The sequence below is a fragment of the Zalophus californianus genome, chromosome 12 (genome assembly GCF_009762305.2).
Source record: "Zalophus californianus isolate mZalCal1 chromosome 12, mZalCal1.pri.v2, whole genome shotgun sequence".
Lineage (NCBI taxonomy): Eukaryota > Metazoa > Chordata > Mammalia > Carnivora > Otariidae > Zalophus > Zalophus californianus.
In genome coordinates this window covers 35427500-35443112 of record NC_045606.1, presented here as the reverse complement: position 1 = coordinate 35443112, position 15613 = coordinate 35427500, and the positions used below count along the sequence as shown (strand labels likewise).

General features: G+C 40.3%; 1 protein-coding gene and 1 long non-coding RNA gene across 5 annotated transcripts in view; one reads left to right on the top strand and one right to left on the bottom strand.

Annotated features, from left to right (window-relative positions):
• CDK6 (cyclin dependent kinase 6) overlaps positions 1-15613 on the top strand; it is a 233323-nt gene that overhangs the window by 158083 nt on the left and 59627 nt on the right. For all 4 annotated transcript variants that reach the window (XM_035723196.1, XM_035723197.1, XM_027573270.2 and 1 more), the window contains exon 5: positions 10017-10126. In XM_035723196.1, coding sequence (XP_035579089.1) covers positions 10017-10126 — 110 coding nt within the window. The remainder of the gene's footprint in view (positions 1-10016; positions 10127-15613) is intronic.
• On the bottom strand, positions 126-858 carry LOC113911007. Its single transcript, XR_003516350.1, has 3 exons — positions 724-858; positions 346-498; positions 126-267 (listed from the first exon to the last, which is right to left on the bottom strand). It is a non-coding gene; the product is annotated as an uncharacterized LOC113911007 (long non-coding RNA).

The window sequence follows — 15613 nt, the reverse complement described above, 5'->3', positions numbered from 1 at the left end:
ATAAGGGCATTGTGTGTGAACTGGACTTGAACTGGACCCTAAAAGCTCTGGAGAGTGGATGGATTTTAAGTAGAAGTAGGGTGAGCACGGCTTCAGGTGCAGTAAAGAGGACAGAGTGGAAGGAGGCCAACTGGTAGGAGAAGAGCCCAGAGGAAGTTGATGTGGCCGTCAGGAGAGGACACAGGTGTGCACGGTGGAACTGTCAGGATCTGGGAGCCTCATGGATAGTGGAGATGAGTGGGAAACCTGGGTAGGTGGCGATTTTGCCTGTAGAGAGAGAGGGAATCTAAGAGGAGAAGCAAGTTTCAGGGGAAAGACAATGCATGCATTTTGAAATTGAAATACCTCTGGGAGTACTACATGGTGATGTGCAGGAGACAGTTGGATCTGTGGGTCTGCAGAGTTCTGGCTGCAGTGTGGTCCTGGAGGGAATCCACGTACGACACTCCCCAGAGGTTGTACATCACGGAAGAAGAGTAACTGCCTGAGGATCTTAGCCTTCAAGAAAAGAATTATATTAAGGGACTGATGGGGGAAGAGACCCTAGGGCGTGGGAGGGACTCTAGAACAGGACCCTCGCATTCCTCATTTAAATCACTACAGCCCATTCCCCACTCCCATTGTTTTTCAGCCAACTCATTTGACTTGCTGCTTTCCTAATTTGTGACCCCCTGTCCAGGACTGACAGTGGGCACTCGCATGATGAATCGAAGTGAAGCTCACTTGGACCCTTAAGGCTTGATGTCTGGAGTAAAACCTTTTTTAGGTTGATCTGTTGAAACATTAGCAAAATGAGAGAGAAGTATAAGACTCAGAAGGAGATGGTAAGGACTGCTGGTATCAATGAAAGGTCAGAAGCCTGGATCCCTGAACTCCACCTTTGGCCATCCTTCAGTGGGCCATTGTCATTGTCCCCGGAGCACAGAATGCAGGCCCCTGACTTCGGAGTGTCTTGTCCCCAAAGATTCCTTCCATCCCCACATTGGAGGGAGCCCCCATCTCAGCTAGGTTATCCTGTTCCATTGCCCTTTGAGTCTTCTTACACATCCCCCGAATCACATTGGGTTCAGCCTCACCTCCCTCCACAGTTCCCATTTCTTTTTTAAAGATACATGATGACTCTAAAGTACCCAATTATTATTAGACATTATTGTCCCCGTATTCTCCAGACTAGCTGAGTGCCCCTGTCCACCCTCAGCCCTGCCCTTGAGAGTTCCCTGTGTTTCACTCATGTATCCAGTCATCAGATAATTACTGAGCACCTTTCAGGCATGACACTGATCGTACACTGTGACCGGTAAGTCGAATGACTATAGTGGAAAATAGAAGGTTCAAGTGCTATAGAAATGCAGGGAAGGGTGGCTGAGTCGGTTAAGCGTCTGACTCTTGATTTCGGCTCAGGTCATGATCTCAGGGTCGTGGGATGGAGCCCCACCTCAGGCTCCTCCCTCAGCAGGGGGTCTGCTAGAGATTCTCTCTCTCCCTCTGCCTCCGCCCCTTCCTCCTTGTGTGTGCACGTGCTCCTTCTCTCTCTCTCTCTGTCTAAAAATAAAATCTTTTTTTAAAAAATTAAAAAATAAAATAAAGAAATGTGGTGGAAGTTCAGGCGAACAGCGATCATTTCCAGATGGGAGAGCAGGAAAGGCTTCGTGGAAGAAGTGATATGTGAGGATTCAGACCTGCTGAGACTCAGGGAAAGAATATCCCACAGAAGCAATGGCCACGTGGTTGGAAATCACATCTAGATGGGAACCAGCAGCTCCATTTGTGAGCCGGGACAATTCTAGGTCCTGGGAAGAACAGACAGCCTTGCTCCTGATAGTGGATACATCAGAGCAGAGGCCAATATTGTTACTGGTGCAGTGCTCTGTGCTGAGAATCTCATTTTTGTGTAGACCTTCGCCATTTTTTGTCATCTCATCTCTCAAAACATCTTGTACTGGCCCTTAGATTATAAATGAGTCTATTTGAGATGACTCCATTATTATTTGCTGAAAAGTACTTTGTATGTTAACTGTTACTGGTATTTAATTCTTAATAGTTTCCATTGAACTGGCTTGGCAGAATTAAAATTCTGATTATGATGTTAATTTAAATTTATAACTTTAAAGAACTAAACTTTGAGACCAAAGTTTATGAAAAGTCAGTGAAATTGCCACTAATTTTGATTTTCACTTTGTACACCATAGTAGTCTTCTGGAAGGAAAAAGCATACATACCAGAGAGTTTTATTGGTTTGAAGCAAGTAGACAGCTTAGATCAGAAAGCCCTCACTCTGGCCTTGTGTCCATATTCCTCAGAAATCCTTATCTGTGTTTCCATTTGAGACGTGATGTCGAAGCGGACCCCAAAAGGAGACTGTCACTGCACTGATATCCCCCCAAGTAATTACCCAAAAGACAGGCAAAGATGTCCAAAGATAAGAGTTCTTGGCTCTGTACGGTATATACCTTGTTAAAGCTTCATGACCATCGCCACATCATGTAGGGACTCTTCAAATGCTAAGAAAAGTCACCTTACAGATCATCTAGTCTAAATGCCCTCATTGACAGAGAGAAAAATGAGGCTTAGACAAGAATTTGCCATCCATGCTCATTTCTTCATCTGCAAACTGAATGTATTAGTCAAGGTCCCACTGGGAAATGGGTCCCAGTGCACGCTCAAAATAATTCAAGGAAGTTTTGTTTACAGAGACAAGATTTACAAAGGGGGCTTAGGGGAAGTGCAGTGGATGGTGCTGGAATTTGGGTCTCAGTTGCAGCCAAGCTTTTACCATTCCCAAGCTTGACGGGAAGAGGGGGAGAGCAGTTCCTGGAATCAGGTAGTGCCCAGGACAGACAGAGATTTTGCAATGGCCGCACAGCCAGCTCTAGACAATGAGGCAATCGCAAGACTGCCTCGCTCTTCTCCCTCTCCCTGAGCTCCTGCCTAGGCTTCCCATTGGCCAGACCCAGTAAGAAGCTGGAGGCATGTGGGTGGGTACAGACCTACCCCCACCGCCCAGGGCAGAGACCATCCGGAGAGGCAAAAGGAAGATGGACCCGCACAGTGTTCGTGACATGCTTTTCTACTCTACATGCATGTAGCCATATAATAAGGATGCTTCAGATAACATCTACAAAGTACTTTTAGGATCTTGGTGAAAAGAACATGAATAAAAGACTGTTAAATCGAATATTAAGTAAGAGTCGTTTACTCTGATACATTTTGAGTCAGAGTTGGCTTTGGCTCTACTTTATCTTATACTGTTATTGGACTGGTTCAAAAAATTGTGAATAGAGATCAAAGCAGTTTAAACAGATACATCCACTTGGGTAAATATCCTTGAAGTCCCCTTCCCGCCTGTCTTCCGTTCCCCCTCCTGTTGCCAAATCCATTCAGCACCTCTAGAGGCTGTTAATACATGTAATGATTGTAATAAACATCGTATTTGCTTTGGTTCCAGCTGGCTCCAACCACTGAACTCTGTCCGTAGTTCCTATTGTTGTCTTTGCTTGTAGACAACTGCATTGTTATCATGTATCAAAGAGGCTACCTTTGTCATAGATTTCTAAATGTTGATCTTTATACATTGCATTCATTGATCCTCTCTACATGTTTTTAAATGTAAACTCACCGTGATATTTTGTTTTTAAGAATATTTAGAATTATTAAACATAGAGAACTTTTGGGCAGAATTGATTCCATTGTTGAGAACATCCCTTACTTGATGCACTAAAACCTTGAAACATTTTTTTCAGTTTTGTCCATTCCTTAAAAAAGCTTTGAAGTAAAAATCAAATCTGCTTACGTGTGACAAACTGGTTTTAAGTTGGGCAGTCTTCCATAACAAAGTTGTAGAAGCACAGAAGTGTAATAATTCCCAAGCAAACAGAATTTATATTTTACTGTCAGGAAAAATTGTTACAATTTGTTCTCAAAAACTTGTAACTTATATATTTTAAATCCCATGAAATTACAGAAATTGTCATCATTTGAGGTATTTTAAACTACAGTGATGTGAAGTGAGGACTGAAGGACTCTGGATCAGAGAATGTGGAACTGCCACATACATTAGCAAATTAAAACTGGGGACACTGTGACATGAGATGATATTACATAAACTAAAGAACAACTATTAGATTTGTATCTATTGCAAAAAGTAGTAATTTGTTATTTTTAAATAAAGGCCTTAGACATTGTTGGGTTTATTTTTTTAGAGAATTAACTAGAAAGGTAAGTCTTGTACAATTCATACTTCCTTTTGGAATTCAAGCATGTTGAATTCCACAGATTAAAAAACCAAAAAGGTGTCTCTGTAATCAAATGCTAATAGTTCAAATAGAGGATAAGCCACACACCTAATTAATAAATCTGATTCCTCTCACTGTAAAAATGACTTACACATAGACCAACCAAAAGTCTTGGGGGATACCCAAGAGATTTATAAATCTTTTTTTTTATTGTAATTATTAAATGGGAATTTGACGAATAGATGTCCTACCATTCAGAGCACTGGTATTGTTCAGAACTAAATTTTGGAAACCTTTTTCTTAACCTTTTCTTTTTCTTTCTTTCTTTCTTTCTTTCTTTCTTTCTTTCTTTCTTTCTTTCTTTCTTTCTTTCTTTCTTTCTTTCTTTCTTTTTTTTTTTTTAAGGAAATCATTTAACCCCAAAGGATAGCCGAGTTTTTGAGATCTGGAACTGTAAACTCTTTTAAAGTTCCCAGTAAGATAGCTCCATGTAAATTTAAAATATTTTCCTCTTGGTTATCTATTTACAACCTGCATGCTTGCCTGTTGATTTGTGGATGTTTGGAATGCTGAGCTGAAAGTCTTGTGTTGGATGTTGAGGAAGGAGCACAGAGTTGAAAAGCAGAGGGTCCTGGTGAAAATCCCAGCTCCCCCACATCTCAGCTCAGTGTTTCTGGCCAAATGACTCAGCCCCTCTGAAATTCAGTTTTCTCAGCTATAAAATGTGCTTACTGACAGGAACTGACTGATCTCGTGCCCTGAAATCATCCTCGAGCCCCTTTTCCTTTCCATGTTTCACCTCCTGCTCTGCCACGAATTTGTGGCAACTATTCATTGAAAGCTTTGTGTCTGTGTAGAGAGTCCTGGCAGACATTTCTGTATGCGTATATGATTATTGTATTACACCCACACATAATCTGTTAATCAAAATTAGAATATATTTCCCACTGTTCCAAAACATCTTTATTCACTTAACAGTATATCATAGATATCTTTCTATGGGAGCACAAATGAACGGAAATGAGAAGTAGCTCATCCTTTTTGATGGCTTGATGGCTGAATAATATTCCCCTATTGGAAATTATTGTGGGGTAAACATCCTTGTGAATACCTCTTTGTATACTAGACTGAATATTTCAGGTAAATTCCTGCACGTGGAACTCTGGTTCAGTGACATGGTCACTATTCATCTTCTAAATACTGTCAGATTGTCCTCTGAAGAGGTTGTGCCAATTTATGGTTTGAAGCAGTTTCCCCACACCATGGCCAACCGGGAATAGTGTCATTCTGTTCATTTCTGCTAACCAGGCAAAAATGATACCCTTTATTGTGATGACTTTCTTCCTTCATTCCTTGCTTTCTTTTAATGAGATGAAGTATCTTTGATAGTGTGTTTCTTCTTGTGAACTATCTTTTTATACTCTTTATCCATTTTTCTGTTGTTTTGTTTATGCCATTTGTTTTAGATGTTTTATCCCAGGTTGTTACTTGTCTTTGCCTTTATTTTATAGTGTTTGCCAAAGAGAATTGCAGTCTGAAATAGCTGGATCTGTTCATCTTTTCATCTCAAATTTCTAGATTGCCCTATCATGCTGAAAAAGGCCTCCATATCCCAAGGTCCTCTTCCATTTTCTTCTAATATGTTTTTTTAGCTCTACTTCATATGCTTAGATTTTTTGTGAATATACAATTTCTTCTTATACATGGTGTAAAGTAGGGATCAAACTTACTTTCTTCCATATGGGTGGCCAGTTGTCTTGCTTTGAAGTACATTTTCTCTCTCACTGAGATGAAAATCCAGACCCAGATGGTTTTATGAGTGAGTCCTTTTAAGAGACTGATTATTTTGATGTTTATAATATTCCAGAATCTAGAGAAGGATAGGATCCTTCCATATTTCTAATACCAAAACATGAAAAATTAACACAAAAAATAAAACAGTAGGTCAGACTGACTTAGGAATGTAAATTAATACTCTGAGTATTAGCAAATAGAATCCAAGGGTCTATTAAAAGAGAAATACACTGGGGTGCCTGGGTGGCTCAGTTGGTTAAGCGTCTACCTTCGGCTCAGGTCACGATCCCAGGGTCCTGGGATCGAGGCCCGCGTCGGGCTCCCTGCCCATCGGGAAGTCTGCTTCTCCCTCTCCCACTCCCCGTGCCTGTGTTCCCTCTCTCACTGTCTCTCTTTCTCTGTCAAATGAATAAATAAAATCTTTAAAAAATAATAATAAAAATAAAAGAGTAAGACACCAATATTAAAAGAATAATACATCGAGATTAGGAATGATTTATTCCAAAAAGGCAAGGATTGTACAGTATTAGCATATCTACTAATGTAATTAATATACCATTCATAGAATGAAGGAGAATGATCATACGGTCATTATTAATAGATATTTTTAAAATATTTGATAAAAACTAATTACGCATTTTGAGTGGTAACTGATTTTTGAAAGGAACTTCCTAAACCCATCAGTAGAGTTATTATATTATTATTTAACTCCCTAAACATGTGTTTGATGACCATAGTAGGTATACTGATTAAAGTATTAAAAATGATAACAGTCCTACTAAAGTGTTTTAGGATGGGTAATCAGTCAGAAATCACAGCCTCTTTAGGACAGCTTAAAGCAGTGCAATAGTCAGATTAAAATTTTCATCCCGTATGATGCTAGGCTTTATTTCAAATGTTGGCGAGAAGATGGGTGTGTGCCCATACACTGTGTATGTCTATAAACCACTTAGCAGAACTTTACGGACTGCTTACACCTACCCCTTTTTTTGCAGTATATCAGAGAAGCAGGGAAATGTTCCCCCAGCTAGAAATATTAATAAAGCAGAAATAAATTATGCAAGTGAAAACTAGAGCCCAGAACTGGATGCTCTTCTTAGCAAATGTAGTAAGTACCTTCTTTCTGGGGAATGACTGATAATTGAATTTTGCCGGGTTATCTTCTGGCAATAATTGCCTTAAAATTGTCAATTTGGTGTTTGTTAAACCCCAGTTGTTATGGGAGCAGTATTGTGATGGGTATTTACAGACGTAACCTTGGATAAAATCAGGTCCATGCCTCCCAGAACGAACCATATTATGAACTATGTTACAAGGTATGATTTTCAGGGGGCAGTGGGTTCAGGGAGGTGATGGCATCAGAACCAGCCTTTTGTAGGATAAATAGGATTTCCACATGCAGAGAGGAGAAGGAAGAGTTTCCCAGGCTAGAACAGTGCCAACTAAAGCATGGAGGCAGGAGCTGCTAGAGGGTATGTTTATATAATTGAGTGGTGCTCAGACTAGCCAAGGGTTAGTGTTACTTGAAAAACTTTGTTAAAAAAAAAGAGAGAGAGAAGAAATAAAAAGTGAAGGAAGCACTCCAGGCCTCCCACCATGGAGATCTAATTTAGTGAGGGAGAGATAAGGCCAAGACACATGTTGTTTTTTGGGTTGTTTTCTTTTTTTAAGATTTATTTATTTATTTATTTGAGAGAGAGACCAGGGAGAGGGAGAGAACGTCAGGCAGGCTCCCTACTGAGCAGGGAGCCAGCCACGGGGCTTGATCTCAGAACCCTGAGATCATGACCTGAACCAAAATCAAGAGTCAGTCACTCAACCTACTGAGCCACCCAGGCGCCCCTAGACACATATTTTTCTAAAATCCCCATGGATGATTCTCATGCACAGAGTGGATACTGTGCTGTGGTCTAGTATGTGACAAGACTGTAAGGGTTATGGAGATACTATGGGATATGCTGCTGGAAAGATATATCAGAGCCAGTGATAACTGAGTAACACTATTTGGTTTTTGTTTGCTTCCTTTTTTTAAATTTCTGTTACATCATCACCATTCCTCCATTAGATATCAACCAGATATCCCTTACACAAAATTTGACCTCTTGTGTGAATTCAAAGCAAAACCTATTAAACTAGATGAGGAGGAGGAACCAGTCAAAAATCTTGTTTCAGTACAATATTGCTGTATAATCTCCCCCAAAACTTAGAACAACAATCATTTTATTATCACTTATAATCCTGTGAGTTGACTGGACTCAGCTGGGCAGTTCTGCTCCCTGGGACATTGGCAGGGGCGGGCCACAGTCATCTGGCAGATCAGTCCAACTTGAATGTCCAAGGTGGCTCATTCGCATGGCTTTCAGCTGAGAATTCAGCTGGGGCTGTCCTCTGGAAAATCTTCTTGGGCTTCTCACTGCATGGCATTTGGACTCCAGAGGAAGCATCTCAAAAGCAAGCATTCACAAAGGCCCAGACTACTGGATGCCTGGCTGGCTCAGTCAGTGGAGTGTGCGGCTGACTCTTGATCTCGGGGTTGTGAGTTCAAGCCCCACATTGGGTGTAGAGAATACTTAAAAATAAAATCTTAAAAAAAAAAAAAAAAAAAAGGCCCAGACTACTAGGCTTCTTCTAACCTAGTTTTGGTAGTTCAGATACATTCTGTTAGTTTAGTCGACCGACTCACTGAGACCAATTCAGTTTCAATGGAATGTGACTTAAACTCTGTCTCTTTCTTTTTTATGATTTTTAAAATTTATTTATTTGAGAGAGAGAGAGCGGGAGGGAAAGGGGGAGAGAATCAGAGGGAGAAGCAGACTCCGCGCTGAGCCCAGAGCCCAATGTGGGGGCTCAGTCTCACGACCACGAGATCATGATCTGAGCCGAAACCAAGAATCTAACACTTCATCGACTGAGCCACCCAGGTGCCCCAGACTCCATCTCTTGCTGGAAAGAGCAGCGTGCGTCTACAAGGAAGGAAGTAGATGGCAATCATGTTCTGGAGAATTGCGCCTGCGATCTGAATGCACCAAGTACTATAGCATCAAAATACATGAAGGAGAATTGTAGGAAATTTAAGTAGATGTCAACAAAAGTGCAATTAGACAAAACAATAAGTAAGGATAAAAGGAACCTGAGTAATATAAAATGCTTATGTAGATTTATGTATTGAATTCCTTATCTGACAGTGAAGAATATTCCTTTATTTCAGGCATCCATAGCATCTCTGCTCCCCCCAAAAGAGAAGCACTGAACCCCTCTATACTGGTCTGTTTCCTGACCTCTCAGCATTGCAGAAATAGTTAATGGTGTTTGTTTCATCTGTTACCACACACTGCTCTTGTATTAAGTGAGGTTCTTCGTATTGGGGAATCCTGTTCTCTGGATGACTTTTTTTACACATAGTGTGAACAATTGAGTTATACATTCTCTCTTAAGTTCTTGGTTTCTTATTTGTTTTCTGAAAAGAGTGGCATTGAAGGGGGCTTTATTTTGATTCTCCACAGTCTCGTGATAAGAGTAGTTTTGACTTGTCCTGGATGCTCTTTATACCTCAAGGTCAACATCCAGCAACCACTGGAATCCTCTTGTAATTTCCCAATAATGCTGACGTGGGAACTGAGCTGGAATCCTTGCCAACACTTGTTTTCCATGTATTGTTTTTTTTTTTTTTTAAGCCCCTTCAGAAAAAAAATAATAGTGTTAAGATCTGTGGTGTTTCTTTTTTTTTAAGTCTTTGCTTTGCTTTCTGAAACTCAGTTATTTTACCATCCTCGCCAGAAACTGTGGAGTCTGAGGTGGGAACCCAGGTTGTGGGGATGATGTCATTTCCTGGCCCGTTAGCGATGAATCCGAGTTACTTACTGCTTCTGTCTCAGTGTCCCCATATGATGCCAGGCACTCTTTCTGAACTGGCATTAAACTGGCTGAGATGAGAAGTTTAAGCAACCAGCCATCTTCCTCAGTAACACTCCGATCCGTTTGCCATTGCAGGTCGTCACGCTGTGGTACAGAGCTCCAGAAGTCTTGCTTCAGTCCAGCTACGCCACCCCTGTGGACCTCTGGAGTGTTGGCTGCATATTTGCAGAAATGTTTCGTAGAAAGTAAGACATGCCTTTTGTTTCACTCTGTCCTCCTTAGAAAGAGACTTTTTGGGTCTTCGATAATTTAAGTGGCAGCATAGCATTTCTCTTGCAAGTAAGGTCATGATATGTAGATATGTAGATAGCCAGATCCACCTGCTTCAGGCTGCCACGTCCAAGCCTGTCATGGAAATGCTTTCTCAGTCCTGATTAGTGTAGTTCTGTAGGACTCTAGCTTCCAGCTCTTGGAAACTCTGTTTGGAAAGAAACATGACATTGTTCTTACAACTTATTTTTGTTGGTGATGATAGGACCTAGAAATATCCTCAAGGTGGACCCTGTCCACAGGAGAAGGACCAGGGCTATTACATGTATGGAAATTTGGATGGTGAGGATAGTTGCTTACGCAGAATGTTCAGACTGAAAATGACAAGACGAGGAAGATGTCAGCCCTGCTTCAGGATGCTGAAAGTGCCGTCAACATGAGGAGAGATGAGGCATATTCAGGCACGACAGAGAGCAAAACAAGGACCAGGGATATAGAAATGACAGAAGTAAAGGTTTTTGCTCAGACGTGGGAAAAATCTAATATTAGTTATCTGAAGAGAAGATTGGGGTTCGTGAAAATAGTGCATTCTCAGTGGGTGTCCAAGAAGAAACCAGACCACCACACATTGGAGGTGTTTTCAGTGGCATTAATAGAGTGGGTGGGTGGGCGACATGACCTCCGGGGACCTCTGACTCTGAGAGTCTGTGATTCATTTGTGTGATTTTCAGGTCATAAGAAATAGCCAAACAATATAATAAAGATCTGCGCAGAAAATAATCCATACCTGGATACTAAATTCAGCAAATCAAAATTAAGCAGAGAACCTCATCATAATCTATTAACTCCTTGTTTTCTATTTTTATTTCCATGGGAAACGTGACTTGGAAAGTTGAGTATATTCCTGTTGCACATGTTAACGTTCAAAATGTTAGCTACATGGTAGCTCACGAGGAAAAGAAGTGGTCGGCCATTCCTTCCTTGCCTGTCTGTTCTTTTGTTTTAACCAAATGAAGTTTGGTGCGTGTCATAAATTTTGGGACCTATTTTTAGAACTCAGCATTGTTTTTATATGTAGCTCACAGGAGGTGATCATGCCAGAGAAATCAGAGTACATAGATGTTCTGTGCTGGCCTACTGTGTGCCAAGTACAGGACCAAACCTCTTCCCTTCTGTTACTTTTTATGCCTCCCCACGGAAGATAACTGAGATGCAGTGATAAATTTATTTGTCTAACATCAAGCAGCTAAAAAGTAGCAGGGGTACTGCTCCAAATGAAGTCTTGTGTGTTTTCATCCAGTGTTGTTTTTTCTGCCAGGGAGGGAGGAAAAAAAGTAATATTGAATTCAGCTTCAGTGTTTGCCAAACAGGCTAAATAAGTGGTTTGGAAGTGTAGTTCTTGGACCAACAACATCAGCATCTCTAAAGACCTTGGTAGAAATGCAAATTCCCACCTCCCACGGCCCACTGGATCAGAAGTTCTTGGGCTGGGGCTCAGCAACCTGTGTTTGAACAAGCCCTTGAGGTGATCCTAATTCACCCTTGAGGGTAAGAACCACTGGGCTGGATGACAGGATCACCAGGGATGAGCAATCTTTAAAAGTGCAACTCCCAGACCTCTCCCTTAGAGATTCTGATTCATAACTGGGCTGGGGCCAGGCATTCTTGTTTTTAAAAGCACCTCATGTAATTCTTTTCATCAGACAAGTGTAGAAAACATTGGGTTAAAAGATTATGGTCAGGAGTGCCTGGGTGGCTCAGTCAGTTAAGCGTCCGACTCTTAATTTGGACTCAGGTCATGATCTCAGGGTTGTGAGATCAAGCCCCGCGGCTGGCTCCCAGCTTGCTGGGAGTCTGCTTATCCCCCTCCCTCTTGATTCCCCCCACCAGCCTGCTCGAGGGCGTATACGTGCACACGCTCTCTCGCTCTCTCTCTCAAATAAATAAACAAATAAATAAATAAATAAATAAAATATTTTTAAAAAATAAAGGATTATGGTCAGAACAGGAAATAAGCAGGGTGGAAGTCAGGACAGTCATTCTAGTTCATCCCATAAATAAGTTCATTCAGCTGAGAGCTGATTAGAGAAGTGTATATTAGAATTATATTTATATATCTAGAATTGTCTTCAAATACAAAGATTGAGTCCTTCTTTTGTAATGGGAGGAGAGCAGTCAGTTATTTTTCAATAGTATAAGACTTGAATACCAGCACCCTTGACGATAAAACCAATATTTTCTTGAAAGATGTTAAAAGAAAATAAAATTTAAGATATGTAGTGTTAGGCATTCACTAGTAAGGAATTTGCTGTATTTCTAAGTATAGCTAGTCACTACTTATGGAACAATTGCAACCTGAACTTTCATTTTATAGCATTAAAACATTTTCCCACTGAAGTGGCCCAGTCTAGCTTGCAGAATCCTATATAACCTGGAATATATATGAAACGTTATTTGTGCTAATTCATCAAAACCTATTTTCTGTTTGTAACATTTTTCTATGGAAAAATTCATTCTCTGTTCCAATCCAAGAGGACAGGGATATCCTTCTCTTCACCCCAGCACGGGAAGGGGGGACTCAATGTTGGAGGCTCAGGGAAAGGCTCCTTTTATGCTGGCAGCTAGAGCTGGCTTCAGTTTGCTGAGAAAGTGAGATGGTGGGTAGAGACCCATTGGCTCTTTAGATGTGCACAAAAAAAAGTTACCCTCTCTCTTGGAGCCTTGCGTAGAGGTAGTAAACTGAGAATTAATTGCCTGAAGGAGGAAGCAATATCAGAATCCAGGCCCATGTGCCTTTATGGCTGAAGGAGAATGAATCCAGGCCTACCACACATCATTCCTGGGCTGGGTGCCCTATCTCCTAGGTAGTTCCTGCTGGTTTGGCTTTGACCTTGAATATGGCCGTGGAACCTGATCCTTGTTCCTGCTCTGTTCATGTTTGGTATTTCCTATGATAACAGCAAGATATCTGAATGTGCATGCTTCTTACTCATGCCAGATGAGTTCTGGGGTCCAGCCCCCAGCTTGACCTGATTCTAGCTTGACTCCTGAGTCCGTGTTGGCACATCTATTGCAGTGTCCAGCTGAGAATTTACAAGCCACAGATTCTGAAAGCAGACTCCCTCATTACCTTAGGCTAACCCTAAATCAGAGAATCGTGGCACGTGTCCACTCTGGGTTCCTACTTGTTACTATAGCAATATTTCCCAAATGTTGTCATCTTTTTTAACACTTTCATAGTTTTTGCCATATTCTTGAAACAACTGTACTTACATAATTTTTTACCCTAAACAATTTACCTTTTCTTAATTGAAGTATAATTGACAAACAATATTATATTAGTTTCAGATGTACAACCTAGTGATTGAACATTGATGTGTATTACAAAGCAGTCACCATGTTAAATCTAGCTACTATTTGTCACCATTCAAAGTTATGTATTACTAACTACAGGAATACCTCATTTTATTATGCTTTGCAGATACTGCATTTTTTACAAATTAAGGTTTGTGGCGATCCTGACTCAAGCAAGTCTGTCAGCAACATTTTTCCAACAGCATTTGCTTATAAATTCATGTCTCTGTCACATTTTGGTAATTCCTGCAGTATTTCAAACTCTTTCATTATTATCATGTTTGTTATGGTGATCTATGATCAGTGATTATGACTCACTAAAAAGTCATGATGGTTAGCATTTTTTAGCAATAAAGTATTTTTAATTAAGGTATATACATGGGGTTTTTTTAGACATAGTGCTGTTGCACACTTAGTAGACAACAGCATATGTAAAAACATGACTCTTATATGCCCTAGGAAACCAAAAAATTCATTTTATTTGCTTTACTGATACTCACTTTATTATAGTGGTCTGGAACCAAACCCACAATATCTCCAAGATTTGCCTGTATTTCATTTATTTCTGCTCTCATCTTTATTATTATCTTCCTTCTACTAACTTTAGGCTTTGTTCTTTTTCTGTTCCCTTAGCTTGTTTCTTGAGGTGTAGTAGACCTGTATCACTGTAAAATTCTGTCATAGAGGGGCGCCTGGGTGGCTCAGTCATTAAGTGTCTGCCTCCGGCTTGGGTCATGATCCCGGCGGACCCCACATCGGGCTCCCTGCTCCGCAGGAAGCCTGCTTCTCCCTCTCCCACTACCCCTGCTTGTGTTCCCTCTCTCGCTGTCTCTCTCTGTCAAATAAATAAATAAAATCTTAAAAAAAAAAAATTCTGTCGTAGAACTGCTTTTGCTGTGTCTCTTAGATTTTGGACTATTGTGTTTACCTTTTCATTTGTCACAAGGCATATTTTGATTTCCTCTTTGATTTTTTTCATTGACCCATGGGTTGTTTAGTAGCTTGTTGTTTAGCCTCCAAGTGTTTGTGTTTTTTCTAGTTTTCTTCTTGTAATTGATTTTTAGTTTCATACCACTGGTTTGAAAAGATGCTTTTATATACTTTTAATCCTTAATTTATTAAAACTTGTTCTGTGGCTTAACGCGTGATCTATCCTGGAGAATGTTCCATGTGCACTTGAAAAGAATGTGTATTCTGTTGCTTTGGGATGTTATGTTCTGTAAATATCTGTGAAGTTCATCTGGTCTAATGTGTCATTTAGGCCAGTGTTTCCTTATCGATTTTCCGTCTAAATGATCTATCCATTGGTGTAAGTGGAATGTTAAAAGTCCCCTGCTATTATTGTATTACTGTCAGTTTCTCCCTTTATGTTTGCTAATAATTTGCTTTATATGTTTAGGTGTCCCATGTTGGGTGCATAGATATTTACATGTGTTATATCTTCTTGTTGGATTGATGCCTTTATGATTATATAATGTTTTTCTTTGTCTCTTATTACAGTTTTGGGGTTTTTTTTTTAAGATTTTGTTTATTTATTTGAGAGAAAGAGAGCACAAGCAGGGGGAGCAGCAGAGGTGGGGGAAAAGCAGGCAGCCCGATGCAGGGCTCGATCCCAGGACCAGAGATCATGACCTGAGCCGAAGGCAGCACTTAACCGACTGAGCCACCAAGGCGCCCCTACAGTCTTTGTTTTAAAACCTGTTTTATATGATATGAATATTGCTACTTTAGCTTTCTTTTCATTTCCATTTGCATGGAATATCTTTTTCCATTCCTTCATTTTCAGTCTGTGCGCGTCTTTAGAGCTGAAGTGAGTCTTTTGTAGGCAGCATATACATAGGTCTTGGTTTTTTATCCATTCAGCCACTCTGTGTGTTTTGATTGGAGCATCTAGTCCATTTACTTTTAAAAGAAATTATTGATAGATATGAACTTATTGCCATTTTGTTGATTGTTTTCTGGTTGTTTCTGTAGTTCTAGTTCCTTTCTTCTTTTGTTCTCTTCCCTTGTGACTTGATGACTTTCCTTAGTGTTTGTATTTCTTTCTTTTTATGGTTTCCATATCTGTTAAAGCTATTTGGTTTGTAGGTCCGTATATAAGATCCTAT